Below are 17,465 nucleotides of genomic sequence, written 5' to 3'. Positions count from 1 at the left end.
CAAATGCAACCAATCCTATTGCATCACTGAAATGTATCTTGTTACTGTGTGTGTGGAATAACTCACTGTGCAATAGGATAACCATTTCAAAAGATCTTAGCTCAGAAAACATGAAAAGACAACTTTGGTATTTTAGAAAAGGTCACTGAATTAGAAGGCAGGACTTTTTTCATGTTTTAAGGCTCTGATTGGTTGTTTCATTGATTAACATTTGTTCCACCAGTCAGGCGGAGGAAAGTTAGACCTAACATTAGACAGCTTGGCTTAATTGCTTCCATTTGAAAAGTATTTAACACAATGCAAAAGGCAATGTATGGGAAAAGGCGTGGCTAATTGCCATAACTGCACTGACTGTTTGACAAAGAGCTGTGCAGCTGTTGAATGGCATGCCTTTGTTAACTAACTGTCATTAGTGGTATTACCCAACACAATTCTCATTCATGCATACTGCAGCGATTATAGATAATTGAATAATTTGGGTTATGGTAGTTGTCAAACTATTCTTTGCTAGTTAATTTGGAAGTCGAGGGAAATAATGATCTTTACTTAACCCTAACCCTAACCCGGTTCAACACGCTGAATAGTTCCTCCATTGTTTCAGAACCACGCCCACCTCTTCACCGTCAATATGTGACGACAGTACAGACACTGTTGAAGTGATCACGCGTCTGAATCTTCCAAAACAATCTCATCATTTAGTGTATTGATTTGTCACCCTGCCTCTCCAACGTGGAGCAATTTTGGCAGAGAAGGACTTTTCCACTTTGGAATATGGGTGAGATTTCAACCAGACTCTGTGCTTTTCCGCAAACGTTTTCTTTTTCTTGTATCGATCTAAATTGTGTACCTGACATGTCTTGGCCATCGTTCTTTGATATAAACTGTTACAGATTTTATATTTGGGCCATTTTGTGATAGGTTGGTTCATCCAGCGTACAACAACTAGGCGTCCAGCTCTGCGTCCACTGTGCCCTCAAGTGCCTGGAGAACATGGAGTTGTGCAGGTGTCGCTCCTCAGGACACATGACCAGCTGTGTTGAGGGCAAAACAAGAACTCTGGTAAGTATTTTGATGTTGGTCCTCTACATATGATGCAATCATGGCCTTTTCAAGGATGGTCTGTAGATACCGTTTTGTAGATTTCAACAGATCCGTAAAACAGAGTTTCACCACAAAGAACCACACAAAAGCACCATTTAAATATGTGTTTACCAGATATGTGTTCATAAGTTCTGTGGCAGTAAGTCATTCAGCATGAAAAAAGCCTAAACAAATGACTATTTATATAAAGATATTGGAGCCAACTAAGAATAAAACAACCGATGAGTCGACTTATCAACAAAGACAGGGCCGCCTTGTGGAAGACACTAGCGTGGCCTTCCAAGCTGATGAAGGATGCTTCAGGGTTAGAGGAGAGAGCCCGGAGCTTGGCAGTGATACAGGAACCGTTTAAAGCTGTCAGCGAGCAGCTGGCTGCCTCGTCCCAACCGCAAGCCAGCAAAGCAGAGAGAGAAGGAGGAGAAAAAAAATGGAAAAGTTAGGCATGTCCGGCCTTGTAGATGAGCTACGGGTTGCACCTGTTCCACAGCGCTCTGAGAAGACCAGTAACAATAACAACAAAGAGGTCGGACCCAAGAAGAAACTAAATAGGAAGGGATGCCCTCCAACTGACCTCTGGCTCCCAGTCTTGAAGGCCGTCTGAAAAGGAACGAGGACGAGAGGCATCTTGGACATCAACACACTTCCTGGGGGAAAGCTTCCTGTAGCTGCTCTGGAGTCTTCCCATGTTACTGGAGACACAACTTTGAGTCCCTGCTGCCTTTTGGCCCCGCCTCTCATGCATCTGTCCCACCGCCTCTCATGCATCTGTCCCACTGCCTCTCATGCATCTGTCCCACCGCCTCTCATGCCTCTGTCCCACTGCCTCTGTCCCACCGTCTCTCATGCATCTGTCCCACTGCCTCTCATGCCTCTGTCCCACCGCCTCTCATGCCTCTGTCCCACCGCCTCTCATGCATCTGTCCCACTGCCTCTCATGCATCTGTCCCACCGCCTCTCATGCATCTGTCCCACTGCCTCTGTCCCACCGCCTCTCATGCATCTGTCCCACTGCCTCTCATGCATCTGTCCCACTGCCTCTCATGCCTCTGTCCCACCGCCTCTCATGCATCTGTCCCACCGCCTCTCATGCATCTGTCCCACCGCCTCTCATGCATCTGTCCCACTGCCTCTCATGCCTCTGTCCCACCGCCTCTCATGCATCTGTCCCACTGCCTCTCATGCCTCTGTCCCACTGCCTCTCATGCATCTGTCCCACCGCCTCTGTCCCACCGTCTCTCATGCATCTGTCCCACTGCCTCTCATGCCTCTGTCCCACCGCCTCTGTCCCACCGTCTCTCATGCATCTGTCCCACTGCCTCTCATGCCTCTGTCCCACCGCCTCTCATGCCTCTGTCCCACCGCCTCTCATGCATCTGTCCCACCGCCTCTCATGCCTCTGTCCCACCGCCTCTCATGCATCTGTCCCACTGCCTCTCATGCCTCTGTCCCACCGCCTCTCATGCATCTGTCCCACCGCCTCTCATGCATCTGTCCCACTGCCTCTCATGCCTCTGTCCCACCGCCTCTCATGCATCTGTCCCACCGCCTCTCATGCATCTGTCCCACCGCCTCTCATGCATCTGTCCCACTGCCTCTCATGCCTCTGTCCCACCGCCTCTCATGCATCTGTCCCACTGCCTCTCATGCCTCTGTCCCACTGCCTCTCATGCATCTGTCCCACCGCCTCTCATGCATCTGTCCCACTGCCTCTGTCCCACCGCCTCTCATGCATCTGTCCCACTGCCTCTCATGCATCTGTCCCACCGCCTCTCATGCATCTGTCCCACTGCCTCTGTCCCACCGCCTCTCATGCATCTGTCCCACTGCCTCTCATGCATCTGTCCCACCGCCTCTCATGCATCTGTCCCACTGCCTCTGTCCCACCGCCTCTCATGCATCTGTCCCACTGCCTCTCATGCATCTGTCCCACTGCCTCTCATGCATCTGTCCCACAGCCTCTCATGCCTCTGTCCCACCGCCTCTCATGCATCTGTCCCACTGCCTCTCATGCCTCTGTCCCACAGCCTCTCATGCATCTGTCCCACCGCCTCTCATGCATCTGTCCCACCGCCTCTCATGCATCTGTCCCACTGCCTCTGTCCCACCGCCTCTCATGCATCTGTCCCACTGCCTCTCATGCATCTGTCCCACCGCCTCTCATGCATCTGTCCCACCGCCTCTCATGCATCTGCCCCACTGCCTCTCATGCATCTGTCCCACTGCCTCTCATGCATCTGTCCCACCGCCTCTCATGCATCTGCCCCACTGCCTCTCATGCATCTGTCCCACCGCCTCTCATGTCCCACCGCCTCTCATGCATCTGTCCCACTGCCTCTCATGCATCTGTCCCACCGCCTCTCATGCATCTGTCCCACTGCCTCTGTCCCACCGCCTCTCATGCATCTGTCCCACCGCCTCTCATGCATCTGTCCCACCGCCTCTCATGCATCTGTCCCACTGCCTCTCATGCATCTGTCCCACCACCTCTCATGCATCTGTCCCACTGCCTCTGTCCCACCACCTCTCATGCATCTGTCCCACTGCCTCTCATGCATCTGTCCCACCGCCTCTCATGCATCTGTCCCACTGCCTCTGTCCCACCGCCTCTCATGCATCTGTCCCACCACCTCTCATGCATCTGTCCCACTGCCTCTCATGCATCTGTCCCACTGCCTCTCATGCATCTGTCCCACCGCCTCTCATGCATCTGTCCCACTGCCTCTCATGCATCTGTCCCACTGCCTCTCATGCATCTGTCCCACTGCCTCTCATGCATCTGTCCCACCGCCTCTCATGCATCTGTCCCACCGCACAGGCAGCTCCCCTCACCAGCACCTCCATACTTCAACCAAGTCTTGCAGTAGTTACAGCAAGCCTGTCAGTCAGTAGTCCATGCAGTACCACTCGCTCCAGTCTGTCTGTATGTCTCCTCTCAGACCTCCCTGCCTTTTTAATAGTAGAGTGGGTTCAGTTTTGACAAGTCAACAAGTAGGACCAATAGCTCTGTTTGGTGATCGTTAAGGGCCTTCAGAGCATGCCTACAGGGACACTGGAGAAATGTTCCTGCTGGGGAGGCGGAGCACATGATTCGATCTCCTGCTTCCCTTGCCGTTCAGCTTGTTGTGAACTAATACAGGACATTTCCAGTAGGAACACAAATAAAACCACAGACTATAACAAAACTGATTTCACGGTAATTCAACTTTTGCTTACCGGGTGTATTTGCCACTCGCCTTTTAGAGACATTGTTCATTATCTAATGTCTTGAGGGTTTTTATGTTGATGAATCTTCTGTTTCCACTTCTAAATGGGAAATAGATGAAATATAAAACTTAATTTCCATGTTACAAAATGCTGACACATTGTTTTTTCGCCTATTTTGTTTGTTGTTTGTTTGTTGTTTTGTTGAACATGAACTGAGACACAATTGAATTGTATCCTACGGGTCAGGTTCAATGCCATCTTGATTTAATTTGAGAATGGCGTGCAAACAAAAGGATGGATGAGACTGTCTGTGTGTCATTGTGTGAGAAAAGTACGCCACACTAAATCAGAAACAGCTCAATCTTATTTATTTCCCATGGCCTTATTTGTATTTTCAGAGAAGCTCTGCACATTGGTCTGACTGGTCTTAAATGTTGAGTTTAGGGGTTAAAAAAGGGGGGGAACTGCCACACAGTGAGGAGCTCTGTGGCCTTGAGAGCAGCTTCACCCTCTTCAAACCAGTCACAGCCGGAGCAAGATTAATGTTTTGCACATGGATGATTGGCAGATATTTATTTGAAAACCAATTCCAATGTGCTGTTTGAGCGCATGACTTTGAGGTCCTGGGATATTTTGGAAATCTGTCTGTGTTTAATTAGGCACTTAATATAAACACTGTCGATGACACACTGAAGTGCCAGCAAAACAATTTCATACTCGATCCATCAGGAGTACGACTTCACAGAAAATTACCACAAACTGATGTGAGGTCACCAGTAAAAATACAGAATTTAAAAACTCTGCCCTCGTTTTCTACGGACATTCCTTGTAGAACTGTGGACCTTATTGAACTGAAATTACATTTTTAAATCAAGATGTCCTTTCTTCGCCTCTCCGTTTTTGCATGTGCATCATTGTAGCAGCAGAGGGGGCTATGCTACTACTTAAAGCTCCACCTTTAGCTGCAATATTAAAGTCAGGATCACACTACTGCAACAATAATAGATAATTGGCAATATCTCATTATGAAATGGGGCATACTGCATAATCACTATTTCTACTTCTGGTAAGTAGGCTGTATTTTGATACTAATATATTGTATGCTTTCACTTCAAGATGCTAAATGTGAGATTGTGAGCATCTTATTGCCTCCAGGTGGCTCTCAACATGGGGATTGTTGAGCCGGCAGCTCACAGCTAACAGTGCTAACAGCATGAACAGTGCAAACAACAATAACAGAGCGAGCTAACAGTGTTTACATGGAGAGGGGGGCTCTATTATAGGCTCTATTGTTCTGCTATGAGCTGGTCAGGGAGCAGAGAAGAGCACAAGCTAGTGGACTAAAGCTGCCGGCTTGGCTATCTAAACAAAGAAAGGAGAAGATTGGATTACCACACACACACACACACACACACACACACACACACACACACACACACACACACACACACACACACACACACACACACACACACACACACACACACACACACACACTTCATTTCATCAGCCATTCTAGTTTTGCATTGCAAATAGTTTTTGACGCTTTATTAAAGATCTGGATATCAAGAACCTTCAAGCATGTTGAATGCAGGACTTTGTAGCAGTACCATTCTACATTATGCTATTTTATTATGTTATATTTTTAGCCCAGGCCTACTAAAGTAAAAGATCCGTCCATGGTGCACTTCTACGGGCCGACCACTGGGGGGCGCGAGTGTGTCGCAGGCCGACATGAAGGAATCCTTCAGCTTCTTCTCAGCAGAGTTTCCTATGAAGTAAATTATCGAATTAAGTTCTATTAACCGATCATTTATAACACATACACATCGCTGTCATGTGTCTAATAATATTTACAATGGGGACATCTAGATTTGATGTGCTTTTTGTATTTGGGCCAAGATATTATCTCACGGTGCGGTGGCTTTTCACTGGAACTCCTCATAGGGACAGGTGGAAAGATTAGAACGGGATTGTCCTGTAACGAATGCCATGACTAAATACTATAACAAAAACAAACATGTAACCACAGCTATGGCTCATGCACTCATCCGTGGGTTGCTGGTTCAGTTCCCTGCAGGCGGTGCAGGTTCCCCCTCCACACACAGATGATGTCAGCAGGGGTCACTGGTCAGTCGCGGCCGGCTCAGAGGCCTCGCCGGCCGGACCTCTCAGGTGACGCTCCGCCGCGAGAGGCTTCACAACAACACATGCAAATCAGAGCAGAGCAGCGGGACAACACACGTGTGAGAAATATCACTTCTCACAGATCATCACGTTTTATCAGAGTTTGCTGGGTTTTTTCTTCTCTTCTTTTAAATAAAAAACTAGTCTGCATATTTTAAGTTGTTCTCTTAATACATCAGATGAAGCTTCAAGATAGAGATGAGATACAGAAGATGACTTGTACCTCTTTTAATGCATTAGGCATGTCATTTATTTTATTTTATTATTATTATTTTAAATATCCCTCATGTATGTTACCAATGAAGTGCATGTTTTTATTGGGGGATTTTTGCCCAAAAGGGATGTTAAGTTAAAAGACAAAGTCTGAACTATACTCTCCAACAAATGCAAATTCCCATGTAAACTTCTCATCTTTACCAGAATTACTTCTGTCAATAAATTGATTCAGGGAATTTTTTCGTTTTAAATATATTTGCAGAATTTAAAGAAAATGCAGGTGGATTTTATGAACTTAGTTAGATTTGTTTGAATCCATAAACTTCAATATGATAATTTTGTAAAGATCAGCTGTAACTCTCTGGCTATCGTTTTATGGACTAAAGTTGATATGACCCCATGATGAAACGTTGGTTCCATAAATGTTGCAAACAAAACTCTCACATTACTGCTGCTCTGATTCATACTTTTTTAATAATTTTATTACAGGCATTTTTCTTTTTCTGATACATTTCAAGACACAACAAATATGAAGACAGCTGGTCCTCAACACATGATTGTCATAATACTGAATAAATTGAATATACTGAATACAGGAGTAATGCGGGAAACGCTTTTGATCACAAATAAATCAAATAAAGAAAACGGAAAAGAAGATGTAAATACTAACATTAAATAGTGGTGATTATAGTTTGTTAATGAACTAATACCAGACAGATTATATATAATTAATATGTATTCTCTGACTAATATACGCCCTTCCCTCAATTGCCTTAATTGCCTTAATCTTCGTCATGTTTTTTTAAACAACTGTCTCCATCAGGCTGAGAACACACTGCTGTTGTTTTTAGGCTTCGCAGTCAACACAACGGAACGTAACTTCCCAGGAGCCGCAGGGGCCTCGGTGGCTCAGTTAACAGCCGCTGCAGTGCCAATGACATTTGGAAGGTCTTCATCTTAAACATCCCACCTCAGTCCCAGCAGCCGCTCGCACCCGGGGGACCTTTTTCTCACCCGTCCCGACCAAATGAGCTTCATTTAACCTTTAATTAGTTTCCACACACCGCCCACCGGCGCTGACGGGAGGCCGTGGCGCTCTTTCATGTGCGTCTGTTTATTCAGAGGCTCAACAGCAGCTGATGGGAGCTCCTCACAGCCGGCAGCCTGATGGGTGTCAGCGCGTTTTGTATTATAGTCGGCAATACCTTTGGTGTAATAACAGGTTTATGTATCGAAAACCATGTTAAACCGTTCATTCAGGAACAGGCCTGGTGTTTCCGGGCCTCCACGGCTGATATGAGACACATATAACAGCGTATGCTCGTGGGTGGCCGTTTTGGGTAAATGTTTGGGAGCTGCGCTTTCATATCCGCTTTTACGCACAGTTTGGGTATTTGGGAAATGAAGAGGAGGGTACAGTGATTTGGTCAGATGTTGTAACCCCACAATAAACTCAATATTCTCGTCTCCAAAATAGACTAATGAGAAGTTATTTTATTGCTCACAATATAATATATAAAACAACATAATAAATGTCTCACAAATTGAGTAATTATGTGGGAATTTTTCAGTCTTTTAGGCACACCCTTAACAGCATTTTAATAACTCTATGGAGTTATGAGGAGAGGGGGAAGGAGGGAGGACGAGGAGGAGGAGGGTGTAGTAACTTTTGTCGCCCATACAGCTTTTCCACAGGTTCCTGTCGTCCTCCAATTGGATGATGCAGCATACTTTCGGGGAGGAGCAGCCCGAGTAGCCAAAAGGGAGGAAAAAATGTTGAGGCTAAAAAAAAAGTTGCTCGCCGCGTAGACTCCTCTGCTCCTCCAGCCTCACTTACTTTTAGCCTTCTCACTTTCCCAAATGTTCACTGCGGCACCGTGCGCTCTGTCCGGTTCACCGTGGCGAGCTGTGGCTTAAAAACAAAAACAACAAAAAAGGACTTCCAGACGAAACAGAAAGAAGAGAAAACGGTAACAGAACCGGAGCGCGCGCCGAAGTTGAGCGAGTTTGTGGAAGGGGACGCAGTTTGGGGAGCTTTTACGCATCGCGCAGGATGCAGGCGCGCTACTCCGTCTCCAGCCCCAACTCCTTGGGAGTTGTTCCGTACATCAGCAGCGACCAGAGCTACTACCGGGCCGGCGGCGGATACACCGGGATGCCTGCGCCCATGAGCATGTACTCCCACGCGGCCCACGACCAGTACCCGGCCAGCATGGCCCGGGCGTACGGGCCGTACACCCCTCAGCACCAGCCGAAGGACATGGTCAAGCCTCCCTACAGCTACATCGCGCTCATCACCATGGCCATCCAGAACTCTCCGGAGAAGAAGATCACCCTGAACGGGATTTATCAGTTCATCATGGAGAGGTTCCCGTTCTACCGGGACAACAAGCAGGGCTGGCAGAACAGCATCCGGCACAATCTGTCTCTCAACGAGTGCTTTGTCAAAGTGCCCCGGGACGATAAGAAGCCCGGTAAGGGCAGCTACTGGACTCTTGACCCGGACTCCTACAACATGTTTGAGAACGGCAGCTTCCTACGGCGCAGGAGGAGGTTCAAAAAGAAGGACGTGCAGAAGGACAAGGACGACCGGGACCGGCAGGGCAAGGACCCCTCGCCGGGCAGTGAGCAGGACCCGTCGGCGCAGGGCTCTCATCCGGTGCGCATCCAGGATATAAAGACGGAGAACGGGACGTCCACGCCGCCGCTGGCCGCCTCCCCGGCCCGGAGCGCCGTGCCCAAGACCGAGAGCCCCGACAGCAGCAACAGCAGCAGCAGCAGCATGTCCACCGGCAGCCCGCACAGCGTGCCCTCCACCCGCTCCCTCAGCATGGATGGACCCGATCACCACCAGCACCACGGCCAGGTCCCGGCGCAGGGCTTCAGCGTGGATAACATCATGACCAGCATGCGGGGGTCTCCGCAGGCCGAGCTGTCCCCGCCGCTCATCGCCTCCTCTCGGACAGGTATCGCTCCCTCCATGTCGCTCAGCTACTCCCCGAACCAAACGTCCGCGTACAGCTCGACGCCCTGCAGCCAGAACGCCATCTCCTCCAACCCCAACGCGACCTACCACTGCAACATGCAGGCCATGAGCCTGTACGCGGGGGACCGGTCCTCCGGCGGGCACCTGGCGCCGGCCACCCCGGTGGAGGAGGCCCTGCCCGACTATTGCGTCACCACGGCCTCCGCGTCCCCGCTCGGACACAGCAACCTGGGCCAAGGGGGGCAGGACGCGCACCACGCGCACCAGGGCCGGCTCGCGTCCTGGTACGGGGACCTGAGCCACTTGAGCCCGGGGTACCCGGCGCAGCAGCAGAACTTCCACTCTGTGCGGGAGATGTTCGAGTCCCAGCGGATCGGGCTGAACGGCTCCCCGGTCAACGGGAATAATAGCTGTCAGATGGCGTTCCCATCCGGACAGTCCATCTACCGCACCTCGGGAGCTTTTGTTTATGACTGCAGCAAGTTCTGAACGCCAAAGGGCAACTTTTAAATTAATAACTCTAATATATGTTTTATATTTTGTTTTGTACTTTTCGTCTGTTCCCACTCCGAATGGACATAAGAGATTCAGAGAGCTTTTCTTATCGAGACGTGTGTTACACCGAAAACACGTAAGTGTTCTTCCCTCTAACTCTGAGAATTGTTTATAAAGATGGCTCCAATTCCAGCTTGTATGACCATATACTGTACATTATAACCTAATATAGTAATTTATTTTTTCGAAAAAGGGAGTGGTTGGATATTGAGGACCAAACACTTTATACGTTTTTCCAGTTTTGTCATTGCTTTATTTCTCCCAGTTCTTGTATAGAAATAGAGGAGGAGGGCTTTGTAGTCTATACTGACTTATTTTATTCATTGTGTCTTATTTTAAAAAACTATTTTGAAGGCATTACATTTTGTTTGTTTAATAAAGTGCCATCTGATCTTAATTTGAGTGATTTATTAGCAGCGGGGAGGAAGTATTTAATGTGTTTAATTAGCAGGCATAACCAGGTAGAAGTCAAAATGTCATTAGACATTTTAAGTTATTTTTAGTTAAAATGGAGGTCAGAGAGGAACGCCTTCACTTTTAGTAAATACACAAGGAGTGTGTGGCCTAGTTCTAGTGGCGTGTTGGCCTACGTGCCTTTAAGCCTCGGTGAATCAACATTATTTAGATTGTTTTAACTCATGAAAGAAAAGAAAGAAACAATGAATTAAGGCTCGTTTGGTTCAAGAAGGAATATTTCACAAAAAGTTCTCAGAGGCTCTGCGGCCCTATTGGCGCTGCAGAGGTCACATTCAACCCGCAGAGGTCACCTCATGAAGCAAAGAGGTGACACAGATGCACGTTCATTGTGACTTTCAGAATAAAAGCCTGCGGCGGAGCTGCAGATTGAAGTTATTCCACATCCACAGTGCGGTTTAAACTCACTAAAGGCCTCGTGAGCGAAACAAATCAGTCGTTACGAACCGAGCCGGCTTCCGTCTGACTGCTGTTTGTGAATGATGGGAGGTTTTAGATGCAAAAAAAACTGCAGCTGCATTTGTTTTGGGAGTCTTCAGGGGACATTTTGCTGCACGAGCATAGAACCCCACCGGTCCTGCAATGCATGATGGGTAGGGACGGTCCGGCTGATGGAGGGATCTGCTTCAGCGGCTTAATTACAGCAGCACTGGCCTGTTATGACTGACACATTGCTGCTGTCATGTTTATATATTGCAGTGACTCCTTGATGACGTGGACAACCCCCTCCCCAAAAGATGCAGGTCCTTCAGAGCATTACGCCATTTGTTGGTTTGCCTATACGTGCAGGAAGCGGGCATTTCGTTATTATCTATATCAGTATTAAAATATCAATTCAATACGTTGTATTATTTTAGATACAAAATAAACAGGAAAAAGTTAATCATTTAAAACCATTTAAAAGGACGTAATAATTAACTGTAAATAATCTATTATAAATGAAATTATTCTGGCAGCATTCAAATCAGCAATAATAATAACATTCATCAAAAAAATTATAATAATAATTACGGTTATTAATGTGAATTATTATAATAATAACAATTTAGTTTTGTGTTTATTTGAGCATCCTCATTTGTGCTCTGATCCAGCGGCCTTCAGTCTCTCTCTCTCTCTCTCTCTCTCTCTCTCTGTCTATCTCCGTGTGTGTCCTCGCGGTGAACGCTTACACGTGACTGTCAGTTTCAGGCCCTTTCTGGATGATATTTTAATGAGTCAGTGAAACAAACGCTCCCCGGGGCCTCCAGTCTGAGTCAAACCCATAACACTAACGTAAACATCGCGCACTGTACCAGGAGGTTTAACATTTAAACCCACAACATGTGAAAGCTGCCGGACAATAATACAAAACAATAAAAAAGTAGATTGTCGCTTCTAAACAAACGTCTCGGTGATTGATGGAGCACTCAGGGGTCAGGAAGGAGAATCATTTCTCATTGTGAGGACGAGACAGGAGGAGGTGACGGGGTCAGTGGAGAGGATGTCAACAATGCACTTTAGGAAAGGACGGCGAGAGGCCTGGCAGCCTTCTCACGCGCCTCCACTGGTCCGCGGGCCGCAGCCTGGGGCCCCACGGCTCGTGCGTTGTTTACGGTGAAGAGAGTCCCAGAGGAGGAGAGGACTGGAAGCGCAACCAGCGTGTTGCGTTCATAGACCCGCGTTTGAGGTACTTTTTAAGTTAATTCATTTCCATCCATTTCAAATACACATCGCCTCAGGGGATCGCAGGTGTGTGCGTGCGTGTGTGTGTGTGTGTGTGTGTGTGTGTGTGTGTGTGTGTGTGTGTGTGTGTGTGTGTGTGTGTGTGTGTGTGTGTGCCTGCAGATGTTGGCGAATTCACCGCGGTGCTCACAAGGTGACACCAAATAATGGCGGGTTTGCCCAGTGTGGATTTTTAAGAAGCTTCTTTCTTTTTTACCGCTGATTTATTTTATTTTTGGTCTGTTCTATTGTATCTTTAGCATATTTTTTGAGCTGGAGCCTAAACACAAATATATATATTTTTAAAGCTCTCGGAGAGAGCACCGATAGGATGGATAATCATGGTCTACGTCCAAAATCGGAAGAAAGTCCCCGGATATGTATTGCAATCTGGCCTTTGATGTCATGACACTTATTTAAAGTAGGAAAAAAATATTATTTGATATCAAAATCGGACAAAAAAGGACATTCAAAAAGTATAAAAACAATATTGGATTACACACTAATGGCGTTTAACTTTAATTGCAGACAATTTGTGGCAACTTAAACTAATATATATATATATATATATATATATATATATATATATATATATATATATATATATATATGTATACATATATAATGTATGTCCTCTGATGAATTTCATGGTGATGATTTGTATTATGCGTCACTGCTGATATTTGGATGGATAATTATTTTTTAAAGAAAACGCTATTTCTATTCCCATCTATTCCAACATACACGTTGTGACTCCTACAGTTTTATTCATTTTCGTGAGGCTTTGTGAGTTTTTTTAAACAGTGTGACCGCACGTCTCTGTGGAGTATTTGAAACGCTTTAATATCAACAATGGAGGAGTCAGATTTCTTTTAATTATTTTGTCCCAATTGCACTGGATTTCGAGCGCATACCAGCTGAAAAAGGAAAATAAATATTGTCTTATTAAGGAAGGATGCTATTTAGCCTCTTATATGAAATCATAGTATTTTGATATCCAGCAGGCCTAAACAACAATATTACGTTATTAATAATATACCATTACACCACAATTCCAATTTAGTTTCCTGAGAATATGTTTTTATGACAATTAATCAAAAATATGTCCTTTACATTAAACGTCTGTCAAAATGTTAATACAATAACTTAAAGTCACTTTCTCCCTCCTGCAGACTTGATTTGAGACATTCCCCCAGAAAGTAGACCGGCTCATTACCCATTACATGTGACATGCAATACAGTTACATTCTTATCTTACAAGGACTTATGGAATCAAGAGTTTAAATCGACCGTCAGAATCGTTTTATCCCCTTTAAGAAATTGTTTTAGCTGCATGACGGATTATTTTTGATTTTATTGCTTTACATTCGCGGTTCCAAATCCAGAGGAGCTTTGCTTTATGTGAGAGCCAACAGTGAACCTGATCACACGGCTCTCCTAATTGTTGTTGAGCAGCGCGGTGCACCTGCGAGAGGCCTCGGGCTCTCTCTCTCCCTCTCGCTCTCTCTCTCTCTCTCCCTCCCACTCTCTCTCTTCCACTCTCCCTCTCTCTCTCCCCTTTCTGCTCTCAGCGCGCTTCCAGGCGCCCAAACATCCCAGAGCCATGCACATGCACATCTGTTTCCAATCCGGAGTCCGAGTGGTCGCAGCGCCGTGCGGGTCGATCAAGGCGCGACTCCTAAACGTCCTGGAGGTGTTTGTTGGACCCGGAGCCGGACCGAGGGGGTCCCAACAGAGCCGGACCGAGCCGGACCGAGGGGGTCCCGCCAGACCCGGACCGCTCACCGGGACCCGCAGGCCTCCGGACGAGTTCAGTGTCAAGCCGCTCAAACACAATGCCAGAGGTGGTGGGAGGCAAATCATACTTTGAGGAACTTCAGGACACTTGACTAAAGTATTTATATTTTCTGCTCCTTTATTGTGTGATCATATATACTGTCAGTCAGTTTCACTCCACTATTTTTCTGACGGCTTGCATTACTTTGCAGATTAACGTTTTGAATATAACTAATTTAATTACTAAACCCAGCAAAGTTGAAATAGCTTTATTGTGAATATAGAACATTGACATGAGCCATTATGCTGCACAATACGTTTCAATTTTCACATTCGGCTGAGAGCAGCCTTTAACTCCTACATTGTGCTTTTACTCGGGCTTATAAGGATCTGAATTACTCTGCACGTGAATCCTCCAAACCTCGCGAATGTTGGGCCTCAAGCTATTAAACACAACGCATATGTATTATAACGTGTGTATATATTTATGCATTATATTGATTCGATACAACGTGGGAAAATTACTACATTTCTAATTACAGTCACGGACTTATTTTTGACTCACGTGGTTATCTCCCCACAAAAGATGTACACTCTCGATTTAAGTGTAAATCCAGTGCCGACGAGTGGAGGCAAACATATGTTGTTAGTTTAAGAGAAAGAAAACACCTCGGGAGGTTTACATATCTAAAACACAACGACTATCATCAGGACCAGAGCAGGTCCGGGTCCAGGCTCTCAGAAGGTCCGCACAGAAAGACGTTTGAGGCGCAGCTCTGCAGCTCTGCGCCGCGGAGAGACGCGCTTCCTGCCGGATAAAAGAGCGCAGTGTGCTCGCTAATAAAAAAACAACAACCTGGAAAGCCGGAGCGAGCGGAGGGAAGAGAAACGACAGGAGCGGAGCCAGCCGACCTCTGCACAACCTGGGCAACACGCACACGCCTACACGCACGCGCGCGCGCACACACCTGCATTTACTGGATAAAGATTCGCTGCTTGCTGACTAGGCAGGCCTAAAAAATATTTAAAAAAAAACCCACACTAAAGACCAATCTCCTGGAAACCTCCATCTTAATATTAATATGAACATAATTAATCACAGTTTTGTTATAGCATCAGAAAAACAACAGGACACCATTTAAAAACCAGTCTTTATTATACCAAACAGTTCATTTACACCACAACTATACCTGGTGATTGCTATTTTCCAACATTGAATATTCACTCTTCAATTTATTTAGCATTATAGAGCATTTCATCCTCTGACAGAGAGCACTTTGACGTCTAAATCGGTAAAACAATAATCAAAAGAAACAAAGACATAAATAAACCCATAACCCTGGCCATCAACACACATTATAACATGATCAGTGTGGAAATACAAAAAGGCATCGAACAAAAATCAAAATGACATGATGCAAGAGACACACACACAACAAATGCCCCGAAGTAACAAAGACAAAAGGACGTCATGAAGGTAAAAATACAACAACTTTCCTCCTCTGTGAGAAGAACACCGGAGTGCTGAATAGTTCCCGTCCTGAGAGGAGTGATGACTGATTCGGACTCAGGCATTTGGGTTTTTCTTCATTAGCTCGACGTCTGCATCCACCATCTCCTTCACCAGCTCCTGCAGCGGGACACACACTCAACATTTAGTTACATAAAGAAAGGGAACTTTGAAGAAGTGGATTCAGCTTCAATTAAATAAATCTCTTGACAAAAACACAGTAGAGCCGCTGATTGTAATTTAAATGCTTCTTCTTTAGTTATCAACTGTGGTTTATAGTAGGCCTGTTCAGTTCAATATTATCATTTATTGACTTTCAGCTGAAATGTATTTGAAGAAAGATATATTTTTATACTCCACAGATGTTTGGGTCAGTTAGCTCCTTGATGTCATTCAAAATGTTGCTGATCCATATTTTATTTCGGCAATGATCTTGTTTGCCTGCTTGTGTTTGGACTGACATTTTTTTGTTTCATAGAAAACTATTTCTCAACAAATTATACTTCAGTAACTAAAAAAAGATCCTATTATTGTTCACTAAATTGTGTTGTCCAATCAGGCTCATAAGTAAATAGTAACACGATGTAATAAACTAAAAGTTATTTGAGTCTCTGCTTTTACTGTGGAGACTTTTGTCCGACTTGTAATTCAAAACAGTTGAATATAGTTAATAACGTTAGGTTGATTTTAATCATATTTTTTTGTTTAAGTGGCTTTGCATACCTTTGTCTTATTTTGAGATATATTGGAAAGATATTATATCATTTTTATTAAATTCCATGCCGTCCACCTTGGAGTTTTATTAAAAACCTTTCCAATAAAGGAAAGTGATTTTATATTCCCTCTCATATAACATACAGTATCAGGCTGACAGACACAGCCGGGACTCAAAGCTTGTTGCTTTTCTGTTGCTCCTTGGTTGGATGGGCCTCACTAAATACACTCACTTTACAAGTGATGTCACATCCTTCGTCTCACTATCCCACCCACCTTCTACATATCTAGATACATAGAACAATACAGACTCATACACTTGGTCCCCTCTTCTTCTTATTTATTTTGAGCTCCGTTACAAATCCTTTTAGGCCTTCAAAGATAATATTTAGATCTTTGGACATTGTCCTTTCTGTGGCTCAATTACAGTATATTTCATCAAATCATTCCATTTATATACTCGTGTGGCAGAATATCCTCATTAATTAAAATCATCATATTTTATTTCACATCCACATCGTCCCGCTCATCAGATGTGTGACACGCACCTCAAAAGTGACCTTTGGCTTCCAACCCAACCTCTGATATGCTTTGGTGCTGTCGCCTTGCAGGTAGTCCTGTTAAAAAGAAAGAGAGGAAAGAGAGAGGGAGGGGAAGAGAGAGAGAGAGAGAGAGAGAGAGAGGGGGGAGAAAGAAAAACACATCATCTGTCATGTCTGATCGGATGCCTACGGGGAGGGGAATCCTGCAGCCAGCTGATGTGCCGTCCTCACATGAAGACATCCTGCATTCAACTCAATGTCCAAACGTGTGACACACACACACACACACACACACACACACACACACACACACACACACACACACACACACTCCCCTCTCTTGGGGAAACGGAGGGCGGTCCCAGGACTCGCTGGCCATCAATCGCCCCTCTCGGCCCCCCCACCAGCGATCTGTCCAGACGGCCCCCGTCGGTGCCAGAGGATGATGAATTGTGGGACTCTGGTGGTGTAACCCCCAGCCCAGGACCCCCCACTCACC

General features: G+C 45.7%; 2 protein-coding genes across 2 annotated transcripts in view; one reads left to right on the top strand and one right to left on the bottom strand.

Annotated features, from left to right (window-relative positions):
* The first annotated feature begins 8,736 nt into the window (after positions 1–8,736).
* foxc1b (forkhead box C1b) lies at positions 8,737–10,615 on the top strand. Its single transcript, XM_079221350.1, has one exon. It carries the CDS (start codon positions 8,762–8,764, stop codon positions 10,181–10,183), a length of 1,422 nt encoding a protein of 473 aa, XP_079077476.1. The 5' UTR covers positions 8,737–8,761; the 3' UTR covers positions 10,184–10,615.
* A 4,728-nt stretch (positions 10,616–15,343) lies between these two features.
* The window catches only part of gmds (GDP-mannose 4,6-dehydratase), a 138,363-nt gene continuing 136,241 nt past the window's right edge, over positions 15,344–17,465 (bottom strand). The window contains exons 10-11 of the mRNA XM_079221211.1: positions 16,973–17,041; positions 15,344–15,830 (exon numbers count right to left, since the gene is read on the bottom strand). Of these exons, the coding sequence (XP_079077337.1) occupies positions 15,768–15,830; positions 16,973–17,041 (132 nt within the window). The 3' untranslated portion in view covers positions 15,344–15,767. The remainder of the gene's footprint in view (positions 15,831–16,972; positions 17,042–17,465) is intronic.

Source organism: Taurulus bubalis (genome assembly GCF_910589615.1).
Source record: "Taurulus bubalis genome assembly, chromosome: 7".
Lineage (NCBI taxonomy): Eukaryota > Metazoa > Chordata > Actinopteri > Perciformes > Cottidae > Taurulus > Taurulus bubalis.
This window is presented reverse-complemented; position numbering and strand designations above follow the sequence as displayed.

Coding starts and splice junctions, on each gene's coding strand:
- foxc1b (XM_079221350.1), top strand. CDS start 8,762: ATGCAGGCGCGCTACTCCGTCTCCAGCCCCAACTCCTTGGGAGTTGTT.